Raw genomic sequence first — 26,981 nt, forward strand, 5'->3', positions numbered from 1 at the left:
CAGAGTAACAGCTTATCTGCTTTTGCTTTGCTTCCCACATGCATGGCTTTGCTGCTTCTTTATTAAACTGCTTTTATCTCAACCCACGAGACTCCCATCTTATTTTCTCCCCTTCCCTGGCTTGCTGAGGAAGTGGGAAATAGAGCGGTGTGGTGGGCACCTGGCATCCAGCCAGGCTCAAACTACCACAGAGACTCATCAGAGAATCAGAAACTATGGAAGTAACCCATAAAAAATGTAAATGAGAGGCATAAATCTGGAAGTGACTTAGGGAAACCTCACAGGTGGTAATCAGATAGCCAAGACAGCTACGACCTCCACAAATGGTACACATAGCATACATGCACATCAACAGGTACTTGGGTGGAACAGCAAATGTCCTGCAGGAGCTTTTCCCCTCCTACAACTGCACTGGTGTAACACAGGGGACTGGAATTGATGCAGGGCATAGTCTCACCATAGGATAAAGAGAATGTTGCTAATAAACTGTTTCTTGCAGCTCTGTTTCCAGAAACTGTCCCTTTACACAAGATTAGTTAGATCCACTACAGAGTATTCTGTTTGCATGAAACATTTGAAGTCCATCCACCATCAACTGCTTCTGTATGCACTGGATTTGGGCTGCTTTTCCATTGCAATAGCATTACTGCAAGAGAGAAGCCAAGGCAGTCTGATGCAGTTTAAGCGGATCTCTGACCAAAAGAAACAGTTGTTCCCCATAAACCCTCAGATCAACCTCTTCATCCCGGAATTATAGTTTTTTCTGCACAGTGGATGTCTCATAACACAATAGAATCTTAACCTATCTGTTAGGGCACCCTAGATTTGTTTGATACATGTTTTTCATTCTGACTTCCAAATTCATTTCAGAAAACATAACTCCAATATTTTGTTCCACCTTTTTACTCAAGCTGTGCAGTCTATCCTCTGTCCACAAGTATCCATGGAGCAAGAAGAATACAAAAATACATTTTCAGTGAAGCAATTAGTACCTTTTTTTGTTAAAAAATCTGGTAAATTGTCCTTCAGGAACAAGCAGAAAAGGTTTCTTGTAGGAGTTTGGCTTCTTTAAGTAAAAAAACTTAATTCACACCATAAGATTCCTCGCCTACAAAAGGAAAAAGTGTCCTCCATAAGTCAAACAAAATCTTTTTCCTAGGAGTCAAGTACAAAAGCTTTTTCTTCAAAGAGGAAAGATGACATGTACTTTAAAGAGACACTTCCAGAGAAAGAAGAAAAAGAGTTCAAGGCTAGGATGAACACAGCTTCCATATACAAGGCAGTTTCTTCTCCTGGTGGCTCAGCAAGAATGGAAAACTCCCTCCTGAGAATACACTGCCACGGGGACCAAGTGCATTTGTTTTAATCTGATGTGAGAAAAGAGGACCTTCAGCCAATTCTAGGAGAGCAAAAAACTTTCTTAGACATAAGGACAGAAAGTTGTCTTCTAAGGAGGACTGCTACCAGTCTACTTCCTAGTCTTACCTCTCCCTTGAAAGCAAAAAAGAGATCTTTCTAACAGAAACTAGCCCTGAAAATCAAGATGATGAGTTGCAAAGTTTTGAAAGGAGGCTCTGCGCCTGCCCAGGAACAAACACAGACTCTTCACTCTTTTCCAGAATAGCTGTAGATGAAATGAGAACTTTCACAACACTGAACTACCTTTTACTTTATTTCTTCATCTATTTTACATTCAAGCATTTTGACACCAGACAAAAAAATAAAAAGCAGTCTGACTTAGACCTGCCTGTGTTAAAAGAAGAGTTTCTAGTCCAAGTTTAGCATAATCCACAACAGACTTAATACAGGAGGTTCGGTACCACCGCCATGACGTGCAGGAGTGCCAGCAAAATTCCCCCTCCTCCCTGGTGCGTCACTAAAAGCAGTGTAACGACTACAGCTTGATGGGAATGCTACACCTGAAGGACTTCTCCTCGAGCTCTGGAAGATGCAGTTACCTAGGCATATCTGATGTGAATCAAGTAACACTAGCCCACTGGGTACACAGTTCCACACTTGACTGTAAACAACATCCACTACTATTCTTCAAAAAGTGATTTTTTTCTCTTCAGTTCAGCAAAGCTTTTACATCCCCGTCTATTTTCAAAATGATTGCCTGTGTTTAGTTCAGCTCCTCATCTGTTTTTCTTACCCATTAATGTAGTTATAGAGTGTTTGTGGTTTTGTTTAACTTTTTAGAGTGAAAAATACTACAATGCCCAGCAGCAGCATGTAATTCAGACCAACAGTTGGATAGTTTTTAGAAAGTGGTAAATCAGAATTACAGGGTACACCAAAATAATACCAATTAACCATTATATCTACACTGAACTCACAGAGATGAAGGAATAAGAAGCATCTGTTTATGGACACAAATATTTACTTCCAAAAGCTAAATGAAGCTTCCGTCTGGATTCTGCTACGCCATGTGTGAACTGAGACCTGGATCCACTCCTAGCAGATGCTCCCAAACAGAAACAAGTGCTTCGTGAGACACAGGGATGGAGACTTTCACAGGAGTGCAGTTCAGACTTTCATTTCCCAACATCATGATGGGCAAGATCCAAAACACACCAGTCAGGCCAGGCACCACGCACTGGTGTCCTGTCACAAGCAGGTTTCTATAAATGCTCTGCACCACCCAAGAGCTTTAGCTTAGCTCTTCTTTATTGAAGACACATCAAGTATCTCTTGAACATGGAGTATCAGCTGGTCCGAAGCTTTGGTCGAGCATCTGAGATCATGAGAAATCAATAATGGTAGTTTGAGACTTAATAGATAAGTCACCTGACACGTGAAGATCAATGCAAAGCATCTAGCAACTTCAGTCTCCCTGCAGAAACAAGCCTAAAAGCATTTTCAAGACTCCATAAAGTCCATAAAAATAATATAACTGCCTCCTCTCCCCTCACACAGCCCACCACTCAGGTTTGTTCATCACTTATATCTGTATAATTAATTATTGCAGTACCAGCAAACGTGGCTCCAAGTGCTGCTGAATGCCAGAGCTAACCAGAAAATGAAAAACAGGAAATTACTGGAGGGTGATATTTCCCATACAAATGCTGATATTAAAATTTCCCAACCAGCTAGCAAGTCAATAATGGAAATGAGAAACAAAGATTTTCTGTGGATTATTTTCAACATTTCATTTTAAAGCTATACAGATACAGTGCCTTCTCAAATTTTTAATTAGAGAATGAAGACTTAAATTAGACTTTAGGAAGTGCTCTTAACCCAAAAATAAGATGGAACACAACTTTAATATTGTTTTCTATCTTTAGCTTTTCAAGCCAAGATGCTTCCAAAGTGATTTCCCACCCCATGTAAGTTTTTAAGAAATACAAATATTTCACTTGTTCCCTTTGAACATATGTTAAGAGTTTCATCAAGAAATGAAACACATTATTTCTTGTTATAATGAGAAAGTTTTGCTTTCAAAAGAGAATATAATCTCATTTCCACAGGGTTTTGACAATCACCTAAGAAAATTGTCTTTCTTTATGTTATTTTACTAAATATGTATTCACTAAAAAAACCCCACACAACATATTTTGGTAGAAAACGTTGACTAAGTACTTGTGATCCTCATGGTTCATTTTGGGATCTTTGACCAAAAGCATCTCATGAGCAATTATTCAAGAAAACACACCCATCCCCAATACTCCTGCTCAGTATCACCCAGAGCTCCTGACACACATACCATCTATAAAGTAAATATCTGACAAACAGAAAATCAAATCACAAAATTTCAACTAAAAAAAAAAGGACAAAACCATTTGATAGGAATGTTTACATTTCCCATACTTCTATCCTTTTCAAAGCTGGATACAGCCTTCATTGGCACCTTAAGCTTACCACAGCAGTACTATCTGTCTGCAAATACTTGATCATTAACAGATGAAAATACACAGTGAAATATCAGCCTGCATACAACAGGAAATCACTTAGGATTTAATCACAGCTGGAATCTCATGTTTGTCATGTTCCAGAAAGATGTTACCTATATTTCAAACATAAGGAGAAGCAGCACGTGATGTACGACCAAAATTAAACCAGTAATAAATCCTCAGCAGCAAACATGAGAACACACAGAATCACAGAATCGTAGAACTGTTTTATTGGAAAAGATCTTTAAGATCATTGAGTCAAAGCACTAACCTCACACTGTCAAGTCCACTACTAACTAACCCATGGCCCTACCTCAACAAATTATGATACAAGGAAATAGACATGTTCCAGAAGGAAGTCTTGATGAAATTCAAGAAAAATCAGAATTTCAAAAACTCTCTCTCAACCCTTCCTGTTCAGATCATGTAACATCTCAAGTCTTGAGACTGACTTTCCCATCAACACGTTTCATGGCTATGCCTAAAATTAAGAATTAAGAAGAATCTAGTATATGGATGCTGTGGTATGAGAGAAATGTTTTAGCAGCATCCAAAAGAAGAGACTTAAATGTTTCCTCTTGGAGGTTTTATTCAACAGCTACACAGGGCTGACTTCTTAAATGCCTTCAGTAGCTGTATGTGTGTGTGAGACCCTGAACGCTGCCTGTCCTGCTTCCCCTTGCTTCAAACCTTGGGCAAGCCTTGATACCAATGCTGGAAGCTTGTATCTTCATGTGATGTGCAGTCATTATACGCAGTCATTACAGTTGCCTATTGATTTACTGGACTCCAACAAGTTAATGAGCAATTATCTCCTAATTCAGATATTGTTTATAAAGGATTTAGAATTTTGGCATCATTAAAGTTATAGCTGGTGAAGCACATCATGAGGCTAACAGCACATACCAGGCCTGAAAATGCCCCAAAAGGCACTTGCCCCCGTACATAAATCCCATAATTAACTCACAAAAATTGGCACTACTTGAGTCTCTAAATGAACATACATTCTGAGATACACCTAAGTCAGGGAAACACAATCCCAATGCTTGTATAAAATACAGTCGGGTTTGTCTTTGAAGGACTCGGGAGACTAAAGGGCCAACTTCAAGCTCCAGCTATTTGTTTAACTGTATGTGGCATGTAAACATATTTGTTTACACGACACTACTTGCATTAGAAGAGTCTCTACATGTATACTGCAAAGACTTTCTATCTTTGGAGCATTTCAAACACATTTTGAACAGGCTTTTTTTCTTAATCTGAAGTGCACATACACCAAAGTTGTTCAATGTGTTCAGATCTTTTCACTTTCCAACTGCTGAGTCTAGTCACACAATTTACAAGGTGCAAAAGAAAAGCCTACTGCTAAACCTACAGCAACAAACTACCTGATTACAGGCAAGAGCTGTGCTTCATCTGACCAGCCCACTCACTGACACTGGAGTCTGAGTAAGTCAGACTGGGATGTTTGGGCGTTTTTAATTACATTTGGGGTATTTATTGCAGGATGGACACTGGTTCCAATGTGACCTGATCTAAGTGGACCTGCTTCTGCAGCGGCGTTGGGCTAGATGATCTCTAAAGGTCCCTTCCAAGCCCTGACATTCTATGGTTCTATGAGTCTTTGACATTTTCAATTGTTTTCTTTCTTTCTGTTGGCTTGGCTGGCCAATTGAATTGCAATTCCAATACTTCATGTTTTTCACTGCCCAACGTTTCAAATGCAGTTTTTAAAACTGCCTGTCATAGAAACGTGAACAGAATGTCATTATAAACAAATATCTTTCAGCAGCAATTAAAGCAAAACAGCAACAGACGTGTACTTGCTCACCTATCAGTTTCAAGAGAAAGCACAGCCAAAAGTACAAGAGATTAAGGGCTGTGCTATGTTCTAGATCTTAATCCCATGCAAACTGAAGACAAATCTTCCACTGATATCTAACCAGGCTGAGTTGTACCTGAGCTTTATCCTTCTTACTGAAGTGTTGTAATTTTGTTTTAAGATATTTTCATACGTGAGCAGTCTCACCTGACTGCTGCACGCAGCCAGATATCTATATTCTGACCTTAAACTCTCTTTAAAACTGGTGAATGTGCCCTAAAATACTCTTTTAAATCTGGACTTCACAAGAGCTAGTCACTTGTTTGCAACACCAAGTATTGTAAGCCATTAATGAAAGGCAGAATAAGAACTTCCCAAGAGTTTACTTACAGTAAACATCCACTCGTATGGACTTGATGGCCGGTGAGCCCAAGCCGTTCTCAGCCTTGCAGTAGTAGCGTCCTCCTTGATGTCGCTGGATGTTGGATATCCTCAGGGTTTCATTGAAGACACTCGAATCTTGAAATCTGTCAGAGGCACTTCCTGCTGTTTTGGTCCACCTGATCTGAGCAAGCACCAAAAAAGACTGTTACTTTCATTCTGTAAAAGTGAGCAGAGTATCACACCTTTCCATCAAACCGAGTGCCGTGTGTGTGGCAGCCAGGATTTTATGCTGGAGGACTCAGGACTCATCATCCAAGAGCCCCTGAATAGTAGTCTTACATTTATCAAACTCTCTTAGAAGTAACTGATTACTTTTATTTTAATAAACACCACTAGCAGAGATATGGAGGACAACTCGAGCCACTATCACACAGCTGGAATGGCTGCAGAACATTTCCCCATGACAAGCAGAGCTCACCAGAAAAGGTGCCTGTGCTCATGCACAGACATGGATGGTTTTCATTGAAAGCACATTCATGAAAGATGAAGACACACTGGAATCCACCTTCAAAAGAACTAATGGATTAACAGTAATAAAATCCAGTTTTAAGGAGTCCAGTGGTCAGTTGCTTGAAACTGTAGCTAACTACTACTATCTGTTTCTTTTGCTAGGCAGTTTGGGTTGTTTTAATGTCATTTACAGAAATTACAGATTTGTTCACTCTAGTAAGTATTTTCCAAAAGTGAAGACTTTTTAAAGAGACCTTTGCAATCCCAAACCCATACAAATGCCAGTAACAGCCACTACAACTAACAGTTGTATAGAGGTGGATACACACATTGCTAACACTTGTGTCTGATGACCCCAGTCCTTGCATGCAAGACTCATTGGACTAAGCTATCTTATAAAACATTATACCTCCAGAGACTTCCCAGACATTTCCTCTTATTTCAGTTCACACTAATTCAACGACCAGGACAAGAAACATGCAGTTGTAGACCAAACTTGCTTTTTCAAATGGTAGGTTTCTCTTTTCTATAGAGGCCACGGGTGGGATACAAAGAAGTTTATGTCTCTTCTAAGCTTCTCGAAGCTGTCTCTTCTCAACTCTACTAAGTCTGTGTCAAGGTGAAGACCAAAAATGCAGTAGTCATTGAAAAAAATGAGACTGACACAAGACAGATAATAAATGTTTGTCTATTAGTTCCCAAGCTATAGTCCTCAAATATTGTCCATAAATAGTCTGTGAAGCCATGACTTAAAGAACAGCCTTAGCTGGACACACTGTGCTTCCAGTCTTCTCCCATGTGAAGGATGGTCCCATGGCCGGTTTGGGTGGCCCTTAGTGTGCATCAAGATGGTCCTAAGGGTTGCCTTGGCTGGAGGAAGATCATTCCCCTAGGCTGCAGAGACATGTTAACTCCATCATTCCCAGTCCTGGCCCAGAACTGGGATCTGGATCCTAGTCACCTGCACAAGAGTAGAAGGAGGGCAGGGGTCAGCCTTCCTCTCATTCAGAGCTTCTCCTGAACAAGTACAATCTTCTATAAAGGACCTGAACTGAAAAAATCATGACCAGTTGTAAACCACATAAATTCTCCTCCCCTTGAAACAGGAGCAGGTGTGGGCTTCAGAGACTGAAAGTACAGCAAACTACTTCAAAAAAATTTTTATCTCTGACTTGTTAAATTCCTAAGCCAAACTGCCTTTTCCCTCTGGCCAAGTGACCTGCAGAACTCTCGTGTGGCTCTGGTGCTCTGGGATAAAGCAAACGTGTAAAACTCCACATCTACAACATTTGGTCTGCCTGTGAGGGAGATGCTATTAGCACTGCTATATTTACCAGTCTCAATCTGTCTGTATTTCTATTCTCAACTCTTGGCTCCAGGGCTGCTTAAATCATCCATATAGATGTGCTTCTGGATAATTTTGGAAGCCACGCTCAACTTCTGCATGCTGCAGAACACAGTTTCATCAAATACATCTCAAATGCCTGAGAAGTATTTTAAAACAGTATTTAAGATGTCTACTGAATCTCTTGCATATTTTGTTTTCCTTTATCCAATCAGAATTGTAAAAACAGGTCTGATTTTCAACTGGGAAAAAGCTAACATTGTAGCTTCTCCCTTCCTCTCCTACAAAAAGTTTCAAGTGGAACACAGTCTGCCCTGTCAAAAGACCATATAGCATAAGTAACGTGCTGAAAGTACTACTAGCAGCTATGTAACTAGTACTATTACATAACTCCCCCCCAAAAAAAATATAGCACAATTTATTTAGATGCTGACAGAGTTTTATCTTTTTTTTTTCCTGAAAGCAAAAGCCTTCTCCCTCTACTGCAACATAGCACTGATGTATCTGTTTTCTCTTTGCTTAAGGAATTTTAACAAGCCCTCTTTTGGCTGTAAACATTTTAAAGAGTAACAATTTTAACAAATTACATAATTTTATAGTGTATGGAGGGATCCTGAAGAACAAATATTGTCCACTAGACTCTCTCAAAAGGTATACTCTAAGAATGTCACTGGTCTTATGTACCTTCAGTTCATTATTTACCTTAGCTTTAACTCAACATACAGACAAAACTACGCTGATCAATATTGCATTACACTTTAATGAATGCACAGTAAAAAAAAAGATGACTCTTGAACACTATGCTAATGCAGTGATAAAAATCTGGCACAGGAAATCCAGATGTCTGAGGACGGAAACCTCTTCAGAGAAGTCCTCAGTGGTTTCACTCACTGAGAGCTCCAGTCCATTCCCTGGGGTAACTTAAGAGACTGAGATCATCAAATCCATCCTTACAGATGGAACATCTCACAGCGTGACTGTTCAAATCCTCATCACTGCTTAACACAGTGACCTTCAGAGCAACTGCTGCCACAGCACTGACATTGTCTCCTTTTCAAGGTTAGGAGCAATGGCAAAGGGGGACCACGGGCACATGCGACTTTGTGACAGATATCAGCCTCAAATCCCAAAGCAGCATTCACACTTCTGTAGGGCAGAGAAGTCAAAAAGTCCCTAGATTACTAACTTCTTCTATTTTTTAAAAAGTATTTAAATTTGATATTCACATAGTTCATATGCTCCACTATTTTCAAATGACTTGGCACTAAACAATTTTCAACTAGAAGCACTTTATCAGTGTTTGCTATTCATCATCTGCGCCTCTGTTTGAACCCTCCCCATTTGGGAATCCCACCCATGTACTGTCATTGCTCTGCCATACAATTATGGTCTTTATTTATAAAATCTTTTTCTTTCCCTTTATTTCTTGCAAAACATGCAGGAAGGAAGCACTGTGTCTGAAAACTTCAATTAAAAATTATTCACCTTTAAAAATTGTTATGATCCATCAGTCATAGCACAACCTAAGTACTGACTGACTTCTATATACCTGTCTCAAACCATTAATATCTTTGACAACATTTTATTGTCTTAAAGCAGATGCTCAAGACACACAGTCATATTTCAGCCTACAGCTTCTACATTCTGAGTGAGCTTCCCTGCAACTTCAGGAGGAGTCATAGACTTTACATTTTTAGACTAAAACTGCAGATTAAAAAAACCCTCTAGGAATATTTTGCCTAACTTTTCTCAGCTTCAGAGTACTCATGCCCAACAAGAAAGTAGCAGTAGCAGAAGAAAAATACTTAATTTCAACACTGTAAAAATGAAACACTTCTGTCTTACACATACTGTCTTGGTCTGACAATAAACATTAAAATATTTTTATTGCTAATGCAAAATACTGTTTTGTTAAAAACAATAACCACCAATGATCACTTCTCCCCATGAAACAAACCTCAAAAAACCAAACCCAACCAAATCCAACCATTTTGCAATGAAAAGCTTTCTTTCATGGAAATAGCTGGTAGAAAACAAGGCTTTTACAATCTTTTTCTTACATCACAATACTGAAATTTGCCTGATACAGCAATAACAAGAAAATACATTCCTTAAAATATACCTAGTACCCACATCGGGGGTTGGCACTGCATCCCTCTGCTGCTGATTACAGTTGCTGCTCTGACACCATGAAGAAAACAAGAATGAGGAGCAGTTCCTGATCACTCAGGTGAACTCCTGCTCACCTCCTGTTAAAATCCCCAGATCCCTGCCTTCAGATTCAAGTCCTCTTTTGTATGCAAACAGCTGTAAAAGAGGTCTTCACACAGCTTCACTGGGACGTGCCAGAACATTTCTTTATGCCTAAAGACATCAGAGCCTTTGAAAAAAGACATCTTAAATATATCTACCATGCTGCCTCCACAACAAAAACGCCCTCACACAAATAAATCCTTCTCCCCTGAACTCTTCCCTCTATTCAGAGGGGATATGGTCACACTGGAGACCTCAATGCTCCGTGGAGAGACCCAAGCTCCTTTTAAATGGACCAGTCTGGCATCTAGCCAGAGCCTTGAGGAGATCTCCATATGCTGCTGTTAGATAGCAAAGCAGATTATATAAGCTACACTATATACTTAAAACTCTTCTTCTAAACTTGGCTCCAATTCACATCTAAAGTTCTAACACTGCTTCCCATTCTTTGATTTAAAAAAATAAATATTCAAAATACTCTGAAAACCACCAAAAATCCAGAAAGAAAAAAAAAATCAAAACCAGGAGAACACATTGGATGCAAGTTTCCATTGCCTGAGACAGGTGAGACCATTCATACCTACATGTAGTAGGTCAAGTAGAAAACGTTTTGATGCAAAGTTGCCCTTTTCTTTCACTGAGCTCTCTCTTCCCTTTCTGCAAGCAAAGCAGAGTCAAATGGTTGCAAGGCAGATGTAAACCACCACCGTAGGTCTGGTGGGGATAGATTTTGCACCAGGCTCACACAGGTAGGGGTTCACAGTGGAAAGCAAATCATTCAGCTCCAAGGTTTCTGCTCAGCCTTCTCAGCATGAATGACATCACTGCATGAACTCAACAGCTCCTTGTCTAAATGGGCACTCTCACTTGTGTCCACACAAACACTTCTTCAGGGCCTTCTGATCACAGAATCATTTTGTTTGGAAAAGACTTTTAAAATCCTCAAGTCTAACTGCTCCCCTCACCCTGCCCAGCCCACCACTAACCCACCGCCCTCTGCACCTCAGCTCCACGGCTTTGCAATAACTCCAGGGATGGGAACTCCCCCACCTCCCTGGGCAGCCTGGCACAGGGGCTGACAACCCTCTCAAGGAAAAAGCTCTTCCTCAGCTCCAATCTAAACCTCCCCTGGGGCAACTTGAGCCCATTTGTTCTTCTCTTTTCACTTGTAACTTGTGAGAAGAGACTGACCCCCACCTCACTCCAGCCTCCTATCAGGGAGTTGCAGAGTGCTCGTGTCTCCCCTCAGCCTCCTCTTCTCCAGGCTGAACACCCCCATTCCCTCAGCTGCTCCCCACCACACTTGTGCTCCAGCCCCTTCCCCAGCTCCGCTGCCCGGCTCTGGACACGCTGCAGCCCCTCAGTGTCCCTCTGGCAGTGAGGGGCCCAACACTGAACACTCGAGCTGCAGCACTCGAGCTGCAGCCTCACCAGGGCCAGATACAGCAGGACAATTTGATGACTCAAAGGCTATCTAAAATCAAACATACACCCTCCAAGTGTTTCTAAATATCCTTCCTTTGGTCCCCTCAACCAAATCACAGCTATTCCTGCACCATGTCCACAAGAAAGGAGATTTAGCACTGATCTAAAACACCTCCACTCTGCAGGACACCACATTGCACTTATATTTGCCAGGACATGTTTACTCTAGGAAATCTCTCAAGTGTTCACCTGTTCATCGTCACCTTAGGTGAAAGGAAAGGACTCATATGTCTAATTTACTGGATTGGCTGCTACTCTAGCCAATAAAATGGGAGAGGGATGTTGCATTTTGGTTTTTAGCAAAGTAGTGGCATGATGCAACATGCCTGATGAGATGGTGGGTACAAAACCTCTGTTATTATTGGAATAGATGTTGCTATAGGCTATCAACATGCAACAGTGGTATGAAAAATTCTTCCCCTATTTATTTCACATGATAATGTCTGAAACATTGGGCTTGAAAATGTCTTCAGGTAAAAGTACTATTCAATGTTCAAAAGTTCTTATGTGGAATATTACAGTGGCAAAACAGCCAATTCCAAACCCTGCTTACTGAGGAAAATGATGATCCTCTATCTTGGACAAGGCTAGAAAACTGTTATCAGTTGAGAACCAGAACTCGAGACTCTTTGCTTTCCAAATGTATTTTATCAACTTTGCTGTTGCCAAGGTGCAATCAGCAAGACAGGCTTTCATTACTCTGTACCTGGACTACTCAAACTTCAGAAACATAGGAGAAAACTGAGCACTGTCCCCAGGCCACACACATGACTCCTTTGATGGTCCTGCTTTGGCAGGGGGGTTGGACTAGATGATCTCTAAAGGTCCCTTCCAACCCCTACCATTCTATGATTCTATGACAACTCGTGCTTATGTTTTCAAACATACTAATGCTTCAGTAAGCTGGCATGCAAAAGCACAACTTTTTACCCATCTAATTAAAAGTAGTCTGTGACAGTAACTGTTAACATGCAGGACATGATCAGTTCTGATTTGGTGCCAGAGATCACAGAGAAATTGTTATTTTCCAGCTTGATTGCTATAACACATAAGAAAAAAAGACTTCCTTTAATTCTTCAGCAGAGGAAAAATTATGGTGATTAATTACAGAGAAAACCAGCATTAAAACCACAAAGTTACAATCAATCCAGTCTTAAAGAAGAACTATGATTCTTTATTCACAGTTCCCTTTGGCTCAAAACATATCAATCATAGTAATGTTGTGGCTGGAGGCTACGGATGAAGACCATTGTCTTGTGACTCCCAACGTGAAAAGTTGCAGTAAATGAAAGGGTCAATAACTGAAGACCTCAACATCTGACAATGTGAGAAAAACAATGTCTAAGCTGAGTGTTCCTTCATCTCTGAACTTCCTGCACTTCTGCAAGACAGGTGTTACCTGAGAGATACCCAAACCCTACCAGTGCAGCTTAATAGCCTCAAAGCAGTTTTGTATGAACCGACACCCTGTGCACACAAATGACCTCTCACACATACACTGAGCAAAAGTGCAGCTCCTCCCAACTGCATAGCAACTTCAACTCCTTGTTGTGTTGTGAAACTGCTATAGCAATCATGTGAAACATCATCATATCCCCCCATCACCTCTCGCCAAAGAACTTGCATGTCATGTACAACAGGGTAATTGTTGATCACATATTGCCCCTAAAGATAACAGCAGGCTGAAATTCCTCTTCTAAGTCTGAAAAGAGAAAACAGGCTAGGACGTATGAACACACTTCATATGAATACCATAAATTCTATATATAAATTACCATAAATTATATATAAATTCTATGATTCTATGAATGGGATTTCCATACTTCTTAAACAGTCCAAATTTGCTAGAATTCCTATTAGCACTAATATGAATCTCCCAGATGTAAAGGAACAGAATAACCACTCAAAAAAAAAAAATAAAAGCTGGAAAGAAATCCAATTTCCTCTCAGAGTTGCCATTGATTTACATACTACAAGTACTGCAGAAGCATTTGTGAAGCTTTATCACACTACAGCTCAGTGCCCTTGAGCTGTTGTGTGGAGGCTATCTCAGATGCATTACCAGGCAGCAGATGTAGAGATGAGGTAGTCCAGACCTCCATAGTGGAGTAAGTTAAGGAAAGGATGTTCTTTAAGTAAGAACATGCACCCCCCTAAAAAACATACACCTCTTTTTGTTTGCTTATTTTGATTTTTCAGGTTATTTGTCTGAGTTTCAGGGATGTTTTCCTCCACAAAACCTACATTTTTAAACATGGTGCTACAATTTCAAGGCTAAAGTTACTTCACTAGTCTTAAATATAAAAGGTTCATGTCTCAGTTGTTCCACAGATTCATACATATTGTCATCAAAACTCTTGAAAATTAGGCACCACACAGGTCTAAGATGTCCAAACACTAAGAATTAAGAATTTGTCTTTGAAAGTGCAGGGGAAGGATTTCTTGCACTCCGTGACTGAAAACCCAAAGATTAACTGGATATCAGTGAAGAAATTAAGTGACCACTTCAACAATTAAAGAGGAAATTGAGTGAATCCTGAATAAAAGAATCTTGCACTTTTTAGGTAAATTAGTAAAATAAACTCCTTTAGATCCTTCTCACAGTGTCCTGTTTAGTTGACTTAGTCTGTGTTTCTTTATTAAGAGGTAGTGTCTGGGGAAACATCTACATAGACTTTCTCAAAACATCTATGAGTAACCTGCTAAATGATTAATTGCAGCAATTTATCCTAGTTTGAATATAACATTTTTCCCAATGACTTTAAGATGTTTCACGGCTTAAAAAAATAGCACTTTATACTGAACAATCACTACACATTTTACTATAAATACCTCACTGAAGGACGGATTTCTTTTTCCTTCCACATGACAGGAAAATACCTTCTCTAGCATTAACCAGGAAGGATTGAGTTCAATGAATTCCACAGCACCTTGTTTCTACTGAGGTCAGAATCATTTTAGAATTGTGAATAGTTGCAGGAGTTACAAGGGCCTTCCTGTGGTCATGCGTTCCTGATGGGAAATTATTTACTGTCCAGCAACTAAATTATTCAATAAGTTTCAGGAAATGATGCAAACATCTGTGAACATCATCTGTTCTTATTCAGCAGCATCAACTTGCTTCAAAATGAAATACAGCTTTTCACCTTCGTAATAAAGAACACAATCTAAGGGCAGGATGAAACAGACACAGCACAATTTGAATTCCTAGCTGGTATTTTTTACAGTGGCCTTCAGATGTTGGTGTACCATGTGAAACCACCAATCATAAACATATCCTCATAACTTAACTCCATGGAAATTCATACATAGTCCTGAGATGGTTCAAAGGGAAACAAATAGAAGACATTTTGTAACTTTCAGCTACTTTCACTACTAAGCTCAGGGATGAGATCATCAGAGAACTCTGAAATTCACATCTAGACTCTTATTTCTCCTATAGGCCAATCAAAATCACAGAATCTTAAGGGTCGGAAGGGACCTCGAAAGATCATCCAGTCCAACCCCTCTACCAGAGCAGGACCACCTAGAGTAGGTCACACAGGAACTCATCCAGGTGGGTTTGGAATGTCTCCAGAGAAGGAGACTCAACGACCCATCTAGGCAGCCTGTTAATATTTTTTATTTCCTCAAAGACAGAATAAGTTGCTATTGTTACCATAACAGGCACAGTAAATGATGTAAAAACCTTAGAGTTTTAAGAAAGAAAGGCTAGTATAAACAAACTGACATGAGTTACAAGATCAATGCTAAAGTAAGAGAGCTGATATCCTGGAGGCCAGTCACTGAAAGAGCTGCAAAGAAGAGAACTGGGTTCATGGACAAGATACTTCCAGTGATGCTAAGTTACCTCCTAGGAAGGCACAATTTCCTGCACTTCTCAGAAGCTGCAATTGCTAAAAAAGGACTGAGGATGGGGAGATGGCACTACAACTGAACATGTGTACCATGCTAGTCTCATCACTACTATGAACTACTGAAGAATCAAAAAGCTGAGAGATTTTTTTGGTTGTACGAAGTTGATAACAATTAGATTAGGAGGTCTGTGCTGTCTCTACCTGAAGCTTCTACTATTGACCTTGGAACAAAGTCTGAGGTGACAGTTCCACTCTGAGGATTATAATCCCAGGAAGATGTTGAAGAACTAGCAAGAAAACCCACAGTGCTCATTAAAATAACAGAAACATGCTCAAGAGTGCAAACAGACATAAGCTCAGCAAATTTGCAATATCAAACGAAATATCAGGGAAAAATAATTAACATCTTTCAAACATACACAGGGGACCAAAATTCGATAGCAGATCAACTTCCAACATAAAAGGCAAAGCTAAAGCAGTAATAAAATGGATTAAAAATCACTTTCCATTTGCTCAGCCCAGGATGTTTATGCAAAACATCTCCTTTGCAAGACGTTTCACTAAATAAAAGTCAGCAGTGCCTAAGGACTTTTCCAGGAGTGATAGAGGTTTCAGCACAGAACCAGGGATGTAAAATCTTCCCTGTGCTTACCACCAGGAACCAGCTCCAGGGGCCACACAGTCACCTGGTACTGGATTTCTACCACCCAGCACTTCTGCACAGCTGCAACCACTGCACCATCCTCACAGTGTCCGAAGAAAGAAAAACCCAACCTTACCCTAAATAAATCTTTCTAGCCCAGTTTTACAAGCAGAGTGCCTTACATGGCTGCTGCTCTTCCCTGGGCAAACTTTCAGAGCCCAATTTTACCTAAATTTAGTAGGGATACCCAGCTGGCCATGGAGTAGTACAACCCTGACTCTCCTGGCCCAGTTTGGGGATGGGGATGTGAGAGGTCACTGGAGGAGGATGGAGGTCTGAGGAGCTGCTGTTCAACCACAGCACAAGCAGCGGTGGGAAACCAGATGTCATCAGCTCCCATGTTCCCAGAACTGCTCATTTTCCCCAAGAGCTAAAAGGTATAAAAACACGTCTCTGTCAATAAACTCAGAAGACTGGAGTCTAAACAGAGAGAGGAAAAAGTGGCTGTTAAGCAGGATTTTTCTACTTTAAAGTCACTCGTCATAATAGAATCGTGTTTCAAAGTGACAAAAGCATCTTGAAATCCAGGTAGTTTAAAATCGATGGTTTTTTTCCTTTTCTACCAGTCCTTTCAGAAATTACTTCTGCTTCTTATTCTCTCCATCTCTACCCATTTCACTCCCCTGTAAGACCCCTGAGAGAAACAGTATTCAAGAGAATCAGCTTTACAGAGCACACCCAAAAGGCTGTTAGACTTACAAGTAAACTGATAAAGACTGAAGAAAACACTTCTCTTCTGGTCTTTCAGCGATATGAATCTTGACTGCTTCCCGCAACAAGCCTTAGGGGAGATATTTTTGGGCAGACATGCAGCCTTTAAACTGACTGACAAGTGTCACAAATAAACAGATCTGCAAATAAGAAAACAAAAGCAGCAGCCGCTGACGCCAGCACGGCTGCACGCTGGGCAAAAATAGAACTGTAACACAAAGCTATTCCTGTGCAGCTGGTGAACGAACGCTACAAGGCAGAGACCTGGGGACTTTGGGTAGGGATGAGCCATCAACAGGAAGAAAAAAAGCATTTATTTTCCTTCTGCATGAAACTTTAAATCCCCCCTCCTTTGTTTTCAGAATGTGGTTGTACCTCCAAGGGTTAGGTGTTAAGTTTTGAGGATGCTTACATTCCTTGCTCCCTGCCTGTGCACCTCTACAGCAGCCCAGGCACATTTCTAGCCCACCTCTGCTTGAACAAATTAAATCCACTTAAGTGAACATCATAAAACACGGGGTTTAAATGGCTCTCTTTTTTTTCCACTACATTGTCTTCTGCAAATAGCACTGAGGTTATTGATTTCCTGCAATGCAATATCAGGCTGTTTACTTAAACTAGTTCCCATTTTAAAAACTTCATAAAACGTAATCCGCAAAAATCATGCTGTGCTTCAAACAGCACTGATAGCAGCCTTGGTGCACGAAGAGGCTCTGAGAAAAATCCCTTCTAAATGTTGAAAGCTGATGACCACGAGGCTCTGCCTTTACGTTCTTATCGGACCTGATCAGCATTTTCCACAGCATATCCTGTACTGCCCCCCTCCAAGACTGAAGATGCACATTTGCCTTAATTTCCAAACTTCTTTCCAAGTTAAACCCTAAGACTCAGTGATCCAGTAACATTAGTTGAGCTTTATCTTTGTTCCATAGGAACCAGTGCTTATAGATGCTGAATTACACCTTACGTTTTCATTGAGTTAAAAAAGAGAGTGAGATCACACACAGAATCACAGAATGGTAGGGCTCAGAAGGGACCTCTAAAGAGCCTGAGATTTAACTTGTATAAGCTGTGATGACAAAGAAAGGAGATGACATTTTATTTTGCTTGAAAGATGGGAGAACTGTGAAGAGGGGCAGCAGGGAGGAAAGGAAAAAAAGTAGAAATCTTGACAAGACAGAGTTGGCAGCTCAGCTGAGAAGGCAGCTTGGTATGAAATGCTATCAAGAGAACTTAAGGCCAGAAAAGCTCAGCAGCTGCCAAATGGAAGTAGCAGATATTGCATCAAGTCCACGATTCCTTGTAACAAAAGAAGTCAGAGGCAATGATTGAAATTATCAAACAGCAAGGTTTCTTTGGTTGTTTTTTTAAAGTAATAGTCACAAATTATTAACCAACACAATGACAAGAAGTCCAAGGCCCTTCACTGATTCTAAAAGAGAGAACATTCATACCCAGAATCATCAGACATAACCTTTCAAACAGGCAATTGCAAAACGTCAGACACAGAGGCTGCAAGTTTAAGCACATCTCTACCTATACACTCCAGGTGCTGGACAAGAGACAGGACAAGAGACCTCTGGGCTCAGTCAGGATGGAAGTTCTTAGGTTTCTGCTTGAAAGTGGAGTAACAGACACCAAAACACATCTCTGTTGCCATGCTTTCTGTCTCTGTGTACACTTTTTTCTCCCCTTTGTTTCAGAAGATGAAGAATTGGCAAAGTCTCCTTCATCCAGTGGAAAAGCCTAAAACAATATTACACACTGAAAAGGGACTGTCTTCTGCACTGTACTTGGCACAGTTGAGAGGGATTCTGGAAAGACCTTTGTTCATGGAAAAGAAATTGTGCACATTTGAATCCTGCTGTCTTTGAGATTTTAGCTTATTTCCAACTCAGAACACAAGAAGAAGAAAAGTTATGAAAAATCCAGTAATCACAAATAGCATCATTCATGTCTTGTTGAGTTTTCCTGGCATACCTTTAAATGACTCCCACGAGTGCCAAGGAAAAGGATCTGGGAACAGTTCCCATATATCAAGAGAACTGCAAAGAGACATTAAGTAAAAAAGATCCTGGTTTGGCTTGTAACTAGAAATAAAAGAACAGGATGAAGGGACAGGATGAAGAACTAGCGGAGTGAAGGCTAAGAAAATCATTGTAGTACTAAGCAACAAAGAACTAAGAAATGAAGACAGCTTCAATTCAGGGAATATTTAAATCAGATAATCAAATTCAAATTGGGAATTATTTGAAATAAGAAATGTGGATAGCACAGGGAAGAGGGGCTACAGGCACTAACCCAGCCTTGCCTGATAAACAGTAATGGTCCATCTCCAAATTTCTTCTGCACTGGGGAGTTTATTGTGGCTCTGGACATCTCACTATATATGCCCTGTAGGATCCTTAACCAATTTTTGCAGTTAGAAAGGATGTGCAAAGCGAGTTAGTGTGTCAGGGGAAGTGCATTGCAGGGGCTGGTGACGAGACTTTGAGGAGAGTCCAACCCAGCAGCCTTCATAGGGCAGCTCTGCTACTATGAACCTGTTCTTGGTATGTTAAATTTTCACTGTTGCATTAACACAGGAAAAAAAATCTAACTAGCTTTGAATTATTTCTTCCTTTTATATTAAGAATTTTTTCACTTTATATTATAAAGACAAAACAATTCCCTCCCTACCTCAAAGAACCACAAAAATCCATCCTACGTAGACCAGAAAGTCATTTCCAGAGACCAAGACAAACATAGCACAGCTTTTTGCTTTAATGTTTCCCCTTCATTTTACAAGGAGGCTACAAACAGAAGAGGCAGGTGAACTAAGCTTCAGTCCCACAGAAATGGGGCCAGGTCTTCAACTGTACACCTCTGGCTGGCTCTTGGGAGTTTTCAGACTGAAAGGGATATTTATTTTTATTGTGATTTTACTTTGGCTGTTGTGCAAATTTCCTTGATTTTGCAAGAGATTTTTAGTTAATTATGTATTTACCTAGTTAACATAATTGTCTTCAATTATGTAATTAGTGTTCATATATGTAATCATTTGAACATGTAATTGTATCTAATTACACCATTAAAACGTGCAAGTCATAAATATCTTTATCATTATGATTGATAGACATACAGGGAGGAAAAAGATTTCACTTGTTATTTTTAATCTCATAGACCATGAAATCTGCAAGAGTAAGAGGATTCAGCCTCTGATGTTGTTAGAATTATTTATAAGGTCCTGTCAAGACTATTACAGAATCACAGAATGGTTTGGGTTGGAAGGGACCTTAAACATCATCCCATTCCAATCCCCTGCCATGGGCAGGGACACCTTCCACTAGCCCAGCTTGCTTCAAGCCCCATTCAATCTGTCCTTGGATGCTTCCAGGGATGGGGCAGCCACAGTCTCTGTGGGCAACCGGTGCCAGGGCCTCACCACCCTCACAGGGAAGAACTTCTTCCTCATATCTCATCTAAACCTACTCTCAGTCAGTTTGAAGCCATCACCCCTTATCCTGTCACTCCAGGACTTTGTAAAAAGTCCCTCTTCAGCTTTCTTGTCAGCCCCTTTAGGAACTGGAAGGCTCCTTAGAAGGTCTCCCCAGGGTCTTCTCTTTTCCAGGCTGAACCACTTCAACTCTATCTCCACAGGAGAGGTGCTCCAGCCCTCTGGATGGTTTTCATGGCCTCCTCTAAACCTGCTCCAACAGCTCCAAGTTCTTCTGACGTTGGTGCCCCAGATGGGGCAGCACTACAGGGGTATCTCACCAGAATGGAGCAGAAGGGCAGAATCCTCTCCTTCAATGTGCTGCCCACATTGCTTTGGATGCAGCCCAGGATACAGTTGGCTTTTGATTAGCCACAGAGTAGTCCATCCATCAAATCCATGTCTCTCCAATTTAGAGACAAGGATGTCATGTGGGACACCATCAAATGCTTTGTACAAGTCCAGGTAGATGAGGTCGTTGCCTTTCCCTTATACACGAACACCATAATCCCAACATCAAATTTTTCAAACACAGTTTGCCCTTAGTGAAGTCAGAGAATCATAGAACAACTGCAGTTGTGAAAGACCTTAAGCTCATCTTGGCCCATGTGGGCAAGAAGGCCAATAGTATCCTGAGGGACATCAAGAAGAGTGTGGGCAGGAGGTCATGGGAAGTTCTCCTCCCCCTCTACTCTGCCCTGGTGAGGCCTCATCTGGAGTCCCATGTCCAATTCTGGGCTCCTCAGCTCAGGAGAGACAGGGAACTGCTGGAGAGGCCAGCACAGAGCTACCAAGATGCTGAGGGGACTGGAGCATCTTCCTTATGATGAATGGCTGCAGGACCTGGGGCTGTTTAGCCTGGAGGAGACTGAGAGGGGATCTCATTAACACAAGTATTTAAAAGGTGTTTATCAAGAGGATGGGGTAACACTCTTTTCTGTAGTGCCCAGTGACAGGACAAGGAGTAGTAGGGGGCTGGGCTGGATGAGCTCTGCAGGGGCTTTCCAACTCCCACCATTCTGGGAGTCCAGGATTCTTTTCAGGTTCAGATTTCAGGCTGTTACTAACATACAGAATAGTCTATCAAAAAAAAACCCACCAAAACCAAAATAAACAATACCTTCCGCATGTGCCTAAGCTGACTCCAAAGCTGAGGGGGGGGACATGGAGGGGGAAGTCTAACATGACAACTAACATAACAAGAGCTCTTCAGCACCACTTGGGAATAAGTCTCAATTACAGAGCATCCTTCAGCACAAGGCAATTGTTTTTTCCAGCCTGATAAGCTCACTCATGCTCTGCAGAGCATCCAGATCCAAGGGCTCAGGTGGATGGCAGCAAAAATAAAGCCTGTACTTCCCAAAACGGCCACTCCCAGCTGCCAGAGGCTGAAGGAGAGCTCAGCCTATGATCATTTTATCTACAAGAACAACAGCACGGAGAATAAACCCCCACTGAAGGATCACAGAGGAGTCATTTAACGGTCATATCAGAAACAATCCAGTTTGTTAAAACTCTATTGCCATCAGACGCCTCAGACAGGCTAGGTTTTGTGAGCAGCATTTTTTCCTTCCTTAAAATGCAAAAGCAACAATCTCAAGAGTATGTCTTGGTAGCTGAGGGTATAGCTCCTGGTCTTCAGGTGCCATCAAGCTTCTGCTGTGAAAGCATTGTCTCCCAGACCATACACAGATATGTGGAAAACAAGACAGTAAGTTCACTGCATGCATAACCACAGTGTGTTATAGAACCATCTTCCCCCTGCTTCCTGAATTTAGAGGAATATAACAAAAAAGGCTCTGAAAAACAGATCAAAATTCTAATGTTCAGCAACTGAACGGCCAGTCATGGAAGTTAAATCTGCTCTTGAAGGCCAGCAGCTCTAGAGACAAAATGGAGTCAAGCCTAGAAGGCACCAGTGGCAGGTCTATAGTCGTATCACACCTTCTCAGAGGCACTAACATAGGTTTGGACCTTTGGATCTAGCACTGATCAGTTTTTGGAGAACAATTTAAATGGGTAGCAAAACAAATACGGTTTCCAGCCACAAACACTTTTTGCTTCTCTGGAAGAATACACAAACTAGGAGGTCATTGCTCTGAGGTTTTACTTGGAGATGTAAGAGAACGTCTTTCACTATGTCCATAGCAATGGGAATCATTCCCTGTTCTGCTCCATAAAAAGCACCTCTAAGTGTTTCTTTGGGATGTGTTTTCACAGACCAATTACCAGAATGTACTTTGCTTCAGCCACAGTAGATTGGCATATGCTGCTAGTTTCCTCAGGTTACTAAATTATCTCTTTACTCATCAAATACATTCTTTTTCAGCAAGACCTCACAGCAACAGACCTCATTCCAAAACCACCCACCTTATTTTTGCTTATGAGACTAATATGTTCAACAGTCACGAAAAAAGAGAATCACTTGTCCATCCTTTCAGCCAACATTCTATCTTTCAAATGCCATCAAAAAGAAGTAAAACACAAGCTGACAACAGTTTGGCAGGAAGGTGCAAGGGAAAAGGAGAAGACAGATTCAATCTACCCAGAGGACAAGTGTCCATACTGCAGTAAACCAGAAAACTTTGCTGCTTTCCTTAAATGATGGGAGAGTTATGCTCTACGTTCATTAGAAACTTTCTTTAGGCGATTTTTGGCAGCTTTAAAGCTTCCATGAAAGTCAATATGAAAACAGCACAGCAAAAATGCCCAACCTAGATATAATTCCCAATACCACGTGATTCTCTGATAGTCTCATTTCAGTGAGTTCTGGTGCTTAAGCAGACCTAGGCTCAATAAAAACTGAGAGTGTGACTGAAATACACACTTCACTTGCCCTGATGTTGCATTTATCTTAATTTAAGCTGACCTCTTTCCAACACCACTTCCAAACCTTCTCTAGCAACCTGCAAACATATTTATTGTCGAGAGACAGCAGCCACCTAAATCCAGGAGAATCAGCAAGATATGACAGGTGAAATTATTCAGAATAGAACAACCAAGGAGTTTTATTTCCTTATCTGCTTGCAAACCACAAGTCTTTTAATTCAGCTTCCTACAGATGACAGGGTAAGTGGCTTCACATTCCTTTCAGTGGCTTCACATTCCTTTCAGTGGCATATTCACAGAACATTCAGGGAGCCAAGGTTTCATTTGCACATATGAATGAGTCATATGACTGATGTCATTCAAGACAAGATTATATTTTAATGGTTACAGGAGACATAAGATGGTTGTCATGGTGCAGATGAAGGTATACAGTGGACCCCAGCATGGAAGGCCACCAGCTGTCCTGCAGGCACTGGACACAGCCTTAACCAGCTCGGGGCCACAGACTGTCAGCCAGAGGAACAGTTGGACTCATGAGGATGTTGTACCTTCCTCACGACAGCTGCCACAGAGCTTCTGTGCTCCAGGACAGGGTACAGAGGAGCTTGTATAACTCCCTCCCAGCAAAGATAACTCCACCAAGTCCTTTCAATAATTACAGCCTAACTGTGAGGTTTTAGTACGAGATTGCCACTTCAGGTCCAAAAGAGATTTTAGTGCATGTGGCTTCTTTAGCATTTTCTGTTTTCTTCCGAGTTGCTTTTTGGGAAGTCTAAATTCTTATAACCTTCACCATGAATTCCCTAATCAAGAGAAATGGTTGAGTCTCAACAGCTCTGAACCCCTCTCCTCCTTTACTTATTTCATCAGCTCTGCCTGCTCTTACTTTAAGGCTCTCAGAGTCATCCAATGAGACAATATGAAGAATATAAAAATGTTGGGGGTTGGAAGGGTCCTCCAGAGCTCACACAGCCCAACCCCCTGCTAAAGCAGGTTCCCTTTGATCATGGGGCACAGGAATGTGTCCAGGCGGGTTTGGAAACCCCCTGAGAAGGAGCCTCCACATCCTCCCTCGGCAGCCTGGGCCAGGGCTCACTCATCCCAACAACAAACAAGTTCCTCCTCCTGTTCCAGCAGAACTTCTCCAGCTTGTGCCCGTTACCCCTTGTCCTGTCAGTGGACACTACAGAAAAGAAGTGTCACTTCACCTTCTTGACACCCACCCTTTTTGTGTTGATGAGATCCCCCCTCAGCCTTTTCTTCTCCAGACTGAACACTCCCAGATGTCTCAGCCTTTCCTCCTGAGACAGACATTCCATCTCCCTTAACATATTTGTAGTATAAAGAAATACCAAGACAAAAATATATTTCTTGATAATATCAAGAAATGAGATCCAGAAGCAAGTAAAACAACTATTCAAACACTCATGGTACATTAACACATCACCAAGCATTGCAAAACCCCAGTCCACCAGTATTTGGGAGTTTACGGGCAGCTGATGTGCACCATGCAGTGCTTCACTCAACTCTCCTTCCAGCTCTAACAAACAAGCTCCTTGCCAAGCAATGAGGTATCTCCATCAATAGGCACATGGCACATCATGGAAATACAGTCATTGTTTAAAATGCATACCGTGTTAATTACTCAGTGTGATTAGTGTAGCTGCCTCTGATGCTTCAGAACAGAATCCAACCTTCACCTTATTAGTGTGAGCAAAGGAAGAACGAACATTTTCTGGCACTCCATCCATTAAAATACAAAAAACAACATTTCAGAAAGACAAAATAAAACAAAAAAACCCCAAACACACGATGTTCCCTTTAATCAGCTGCAAGTGACACACAAAAGGCTCCTTTGAGGTAAAGAGGATGCTACATTTTCTGTTTTAATAGATAGGAATTCTTATTAACTACTGATGTGGCCAAAGAAAGCAATTTGTGGGGAGGGGGTTACTTACACCGGAACAGCTGTTCTCCTACTGTGTTCTGCATATCCTCATTAAAATAATTGTGCTCTTGTTAGAAAAACTGATAATGATTTCATACGACACTTCTCAGTTCATGGGAAGACTTTACAAATGTTCAGTGAACACCTGACAAAACCCAGCCTGACTCACAGCTAAAGTAGCCTGCATTTTATGCTGGAGAAAACTCTTCACAGACGTTTAACTCAATAACACTCACATTTAGCTACAAAGGGCATGTGCTTTCATTGGTCTTCAGCATTAAAAGATGCATGCAGTTAAACTTTACATGTCATTTTTGCTGTTGAGGTTATGAACAGTTTATTTGATGTTTTCTTACCAAAGTACAGCACCCGAACTCACAACTCTGCAGGGCACAGAAGACACATTCAGTGATCACTACAACCCTCCCCTGCTCTCTCTGACCAGAGAAATAACTGTTAAATGCAGAAAGAAAAAATCCAGGATAGGAATCACAGTATCCACAGTTAGGGACAGTGTTGGAAGACAAGTGAGGAAGAGTCTTTTGGAGCTGCATCAGGCTCCTTGGGACTGAGACACTCATGAATCTGAGCAAATGAGATGTTGTAACCTGGGACAGGTTAACTGTTAACTGCAGTTAACCACTACACGTGCTGAGACCAACCAAAAACCTTTCTAATTTTACAAGTTCTATTTATTCCTACTACTCATTGAGACAGAAAAAAAATCCCAATTAGTGAAAGTAAGGGTTTCACCCAGTCTTCTTGATTTCCTTTCCTGTTGTTGCTTCTCAATGTAAACAGAACGCTGAGGAAAAGCTGTTGCAGACGGGCTACACTGGGCTGGACTGACCTTTCAGTCTCTCTCAAATCCATGTTTTCACTCTGGTAAGGACAAAAGTGCTAGCCCTTTATCCACCTGTATATTCACCCTATTGATCCTCCTCTCTCATTTGAACTGTTTTCCCTTCCTGCTTCCCTAAAGCAGCTCTGCATTTGTCTGGGGAAGCGACATCCCAATGTCTCAACGCAGGTCTCATCCATCCTACCTAAGCCTTATCATTAGGCTCAGCATGCTTGCTTTGGACAGGGAAAGAAACAAACCAAACCCTCAAAATTAAATAGAAGCCAACAGAAGGCTTTCCCCCCACCACACTACCACTTTCCAGTCTTGCCTGTCGCTTTTTTCAGTTGTTCAAGTCCCCTTAGCAGTTTTGCCTGGGCCAGGTTTTTGGTACAGGGGTGGCTTCTTTAAACAAAGAGCTGCCAGAAGCTTCCCCTGTAGCCAATAGGGCTAAGGCCAGTCAATTCTAAGATGGACTCACGGATGGCCCAGGCCTGGCCAATTAGTGACTGAGGTAATGCCTCTGTGATTAACGGATTTGAGAATGGGAAGAAGTTGTTGCACAGTTGCTAAATGGCAGCATCAGCAGAAGGCAGTGAGAATGTGAGAACAACATCTCCGCAGACATCAAGGTCAGTGGAGAAGGAGGGGGAGGAGGGTGCTTAGGCCCTGGAAGAGAGACTCCCCTGTGACCTGTGGTGAGGACCATGGTGAGGCAGCTGTGCCCCTGCAGCCCATGGAGGCCACTGGGGAGCACTGATCCACTCATAGCCCACGGAGGAGCCCACGCCGGAGCAGGTGGCTGCCTGAAAGAGGCTGTGACTCTTTGGGAAACCCACCCTGGAGCAAGTTCCTGGCACGACCTGGGAGCCTGTGGTGGGAGAGAGGAGCCCAGGCCAGAGCAGGTTTGCTGTCAGGACTTGTGATC

At 41.4% G+C, this 26,981-nt stretch overlaps 1 protein-coding gene across 1 annotated transcript in view; it reads right to left on the reverse strand.

The window, feature by feature from the left end:
* The window catches only part of MDGA2 (MAM domain containing glycosylphosphatidylinositol anchor 2), a 397,712-nt gene that overhangs the window by 213,778 nt on the left and 156,953 nt on the right, over window positions 1–26,981 (reverse strand). Inside the window, exon 4 of the mRNA XM_061998833.1 lies at window positions 6,103–6,277. Coding sequence (XP_061854817.1) covers window positions 6,103–6,277 — 175 coding nt within the window. The remainder of the gene's footprint in view (window positions 1–6,102; window positions 6,278–26,981) is intronic.

This window comes from Colius striatus, chromosome 6 (assembly GCF_028858725.1).
Source record: "Colius striatus isolate bColStr4 chromosome 6, bColStr4.1.hap1, whole genome shotgun sequence".
Classification (NCBI taxonomy): domain Eukaryota; kingdom Metazoa; phylum Chordata; class Aves; order Coliiformes; family Coliidae; genus Colius; species Colius striatus.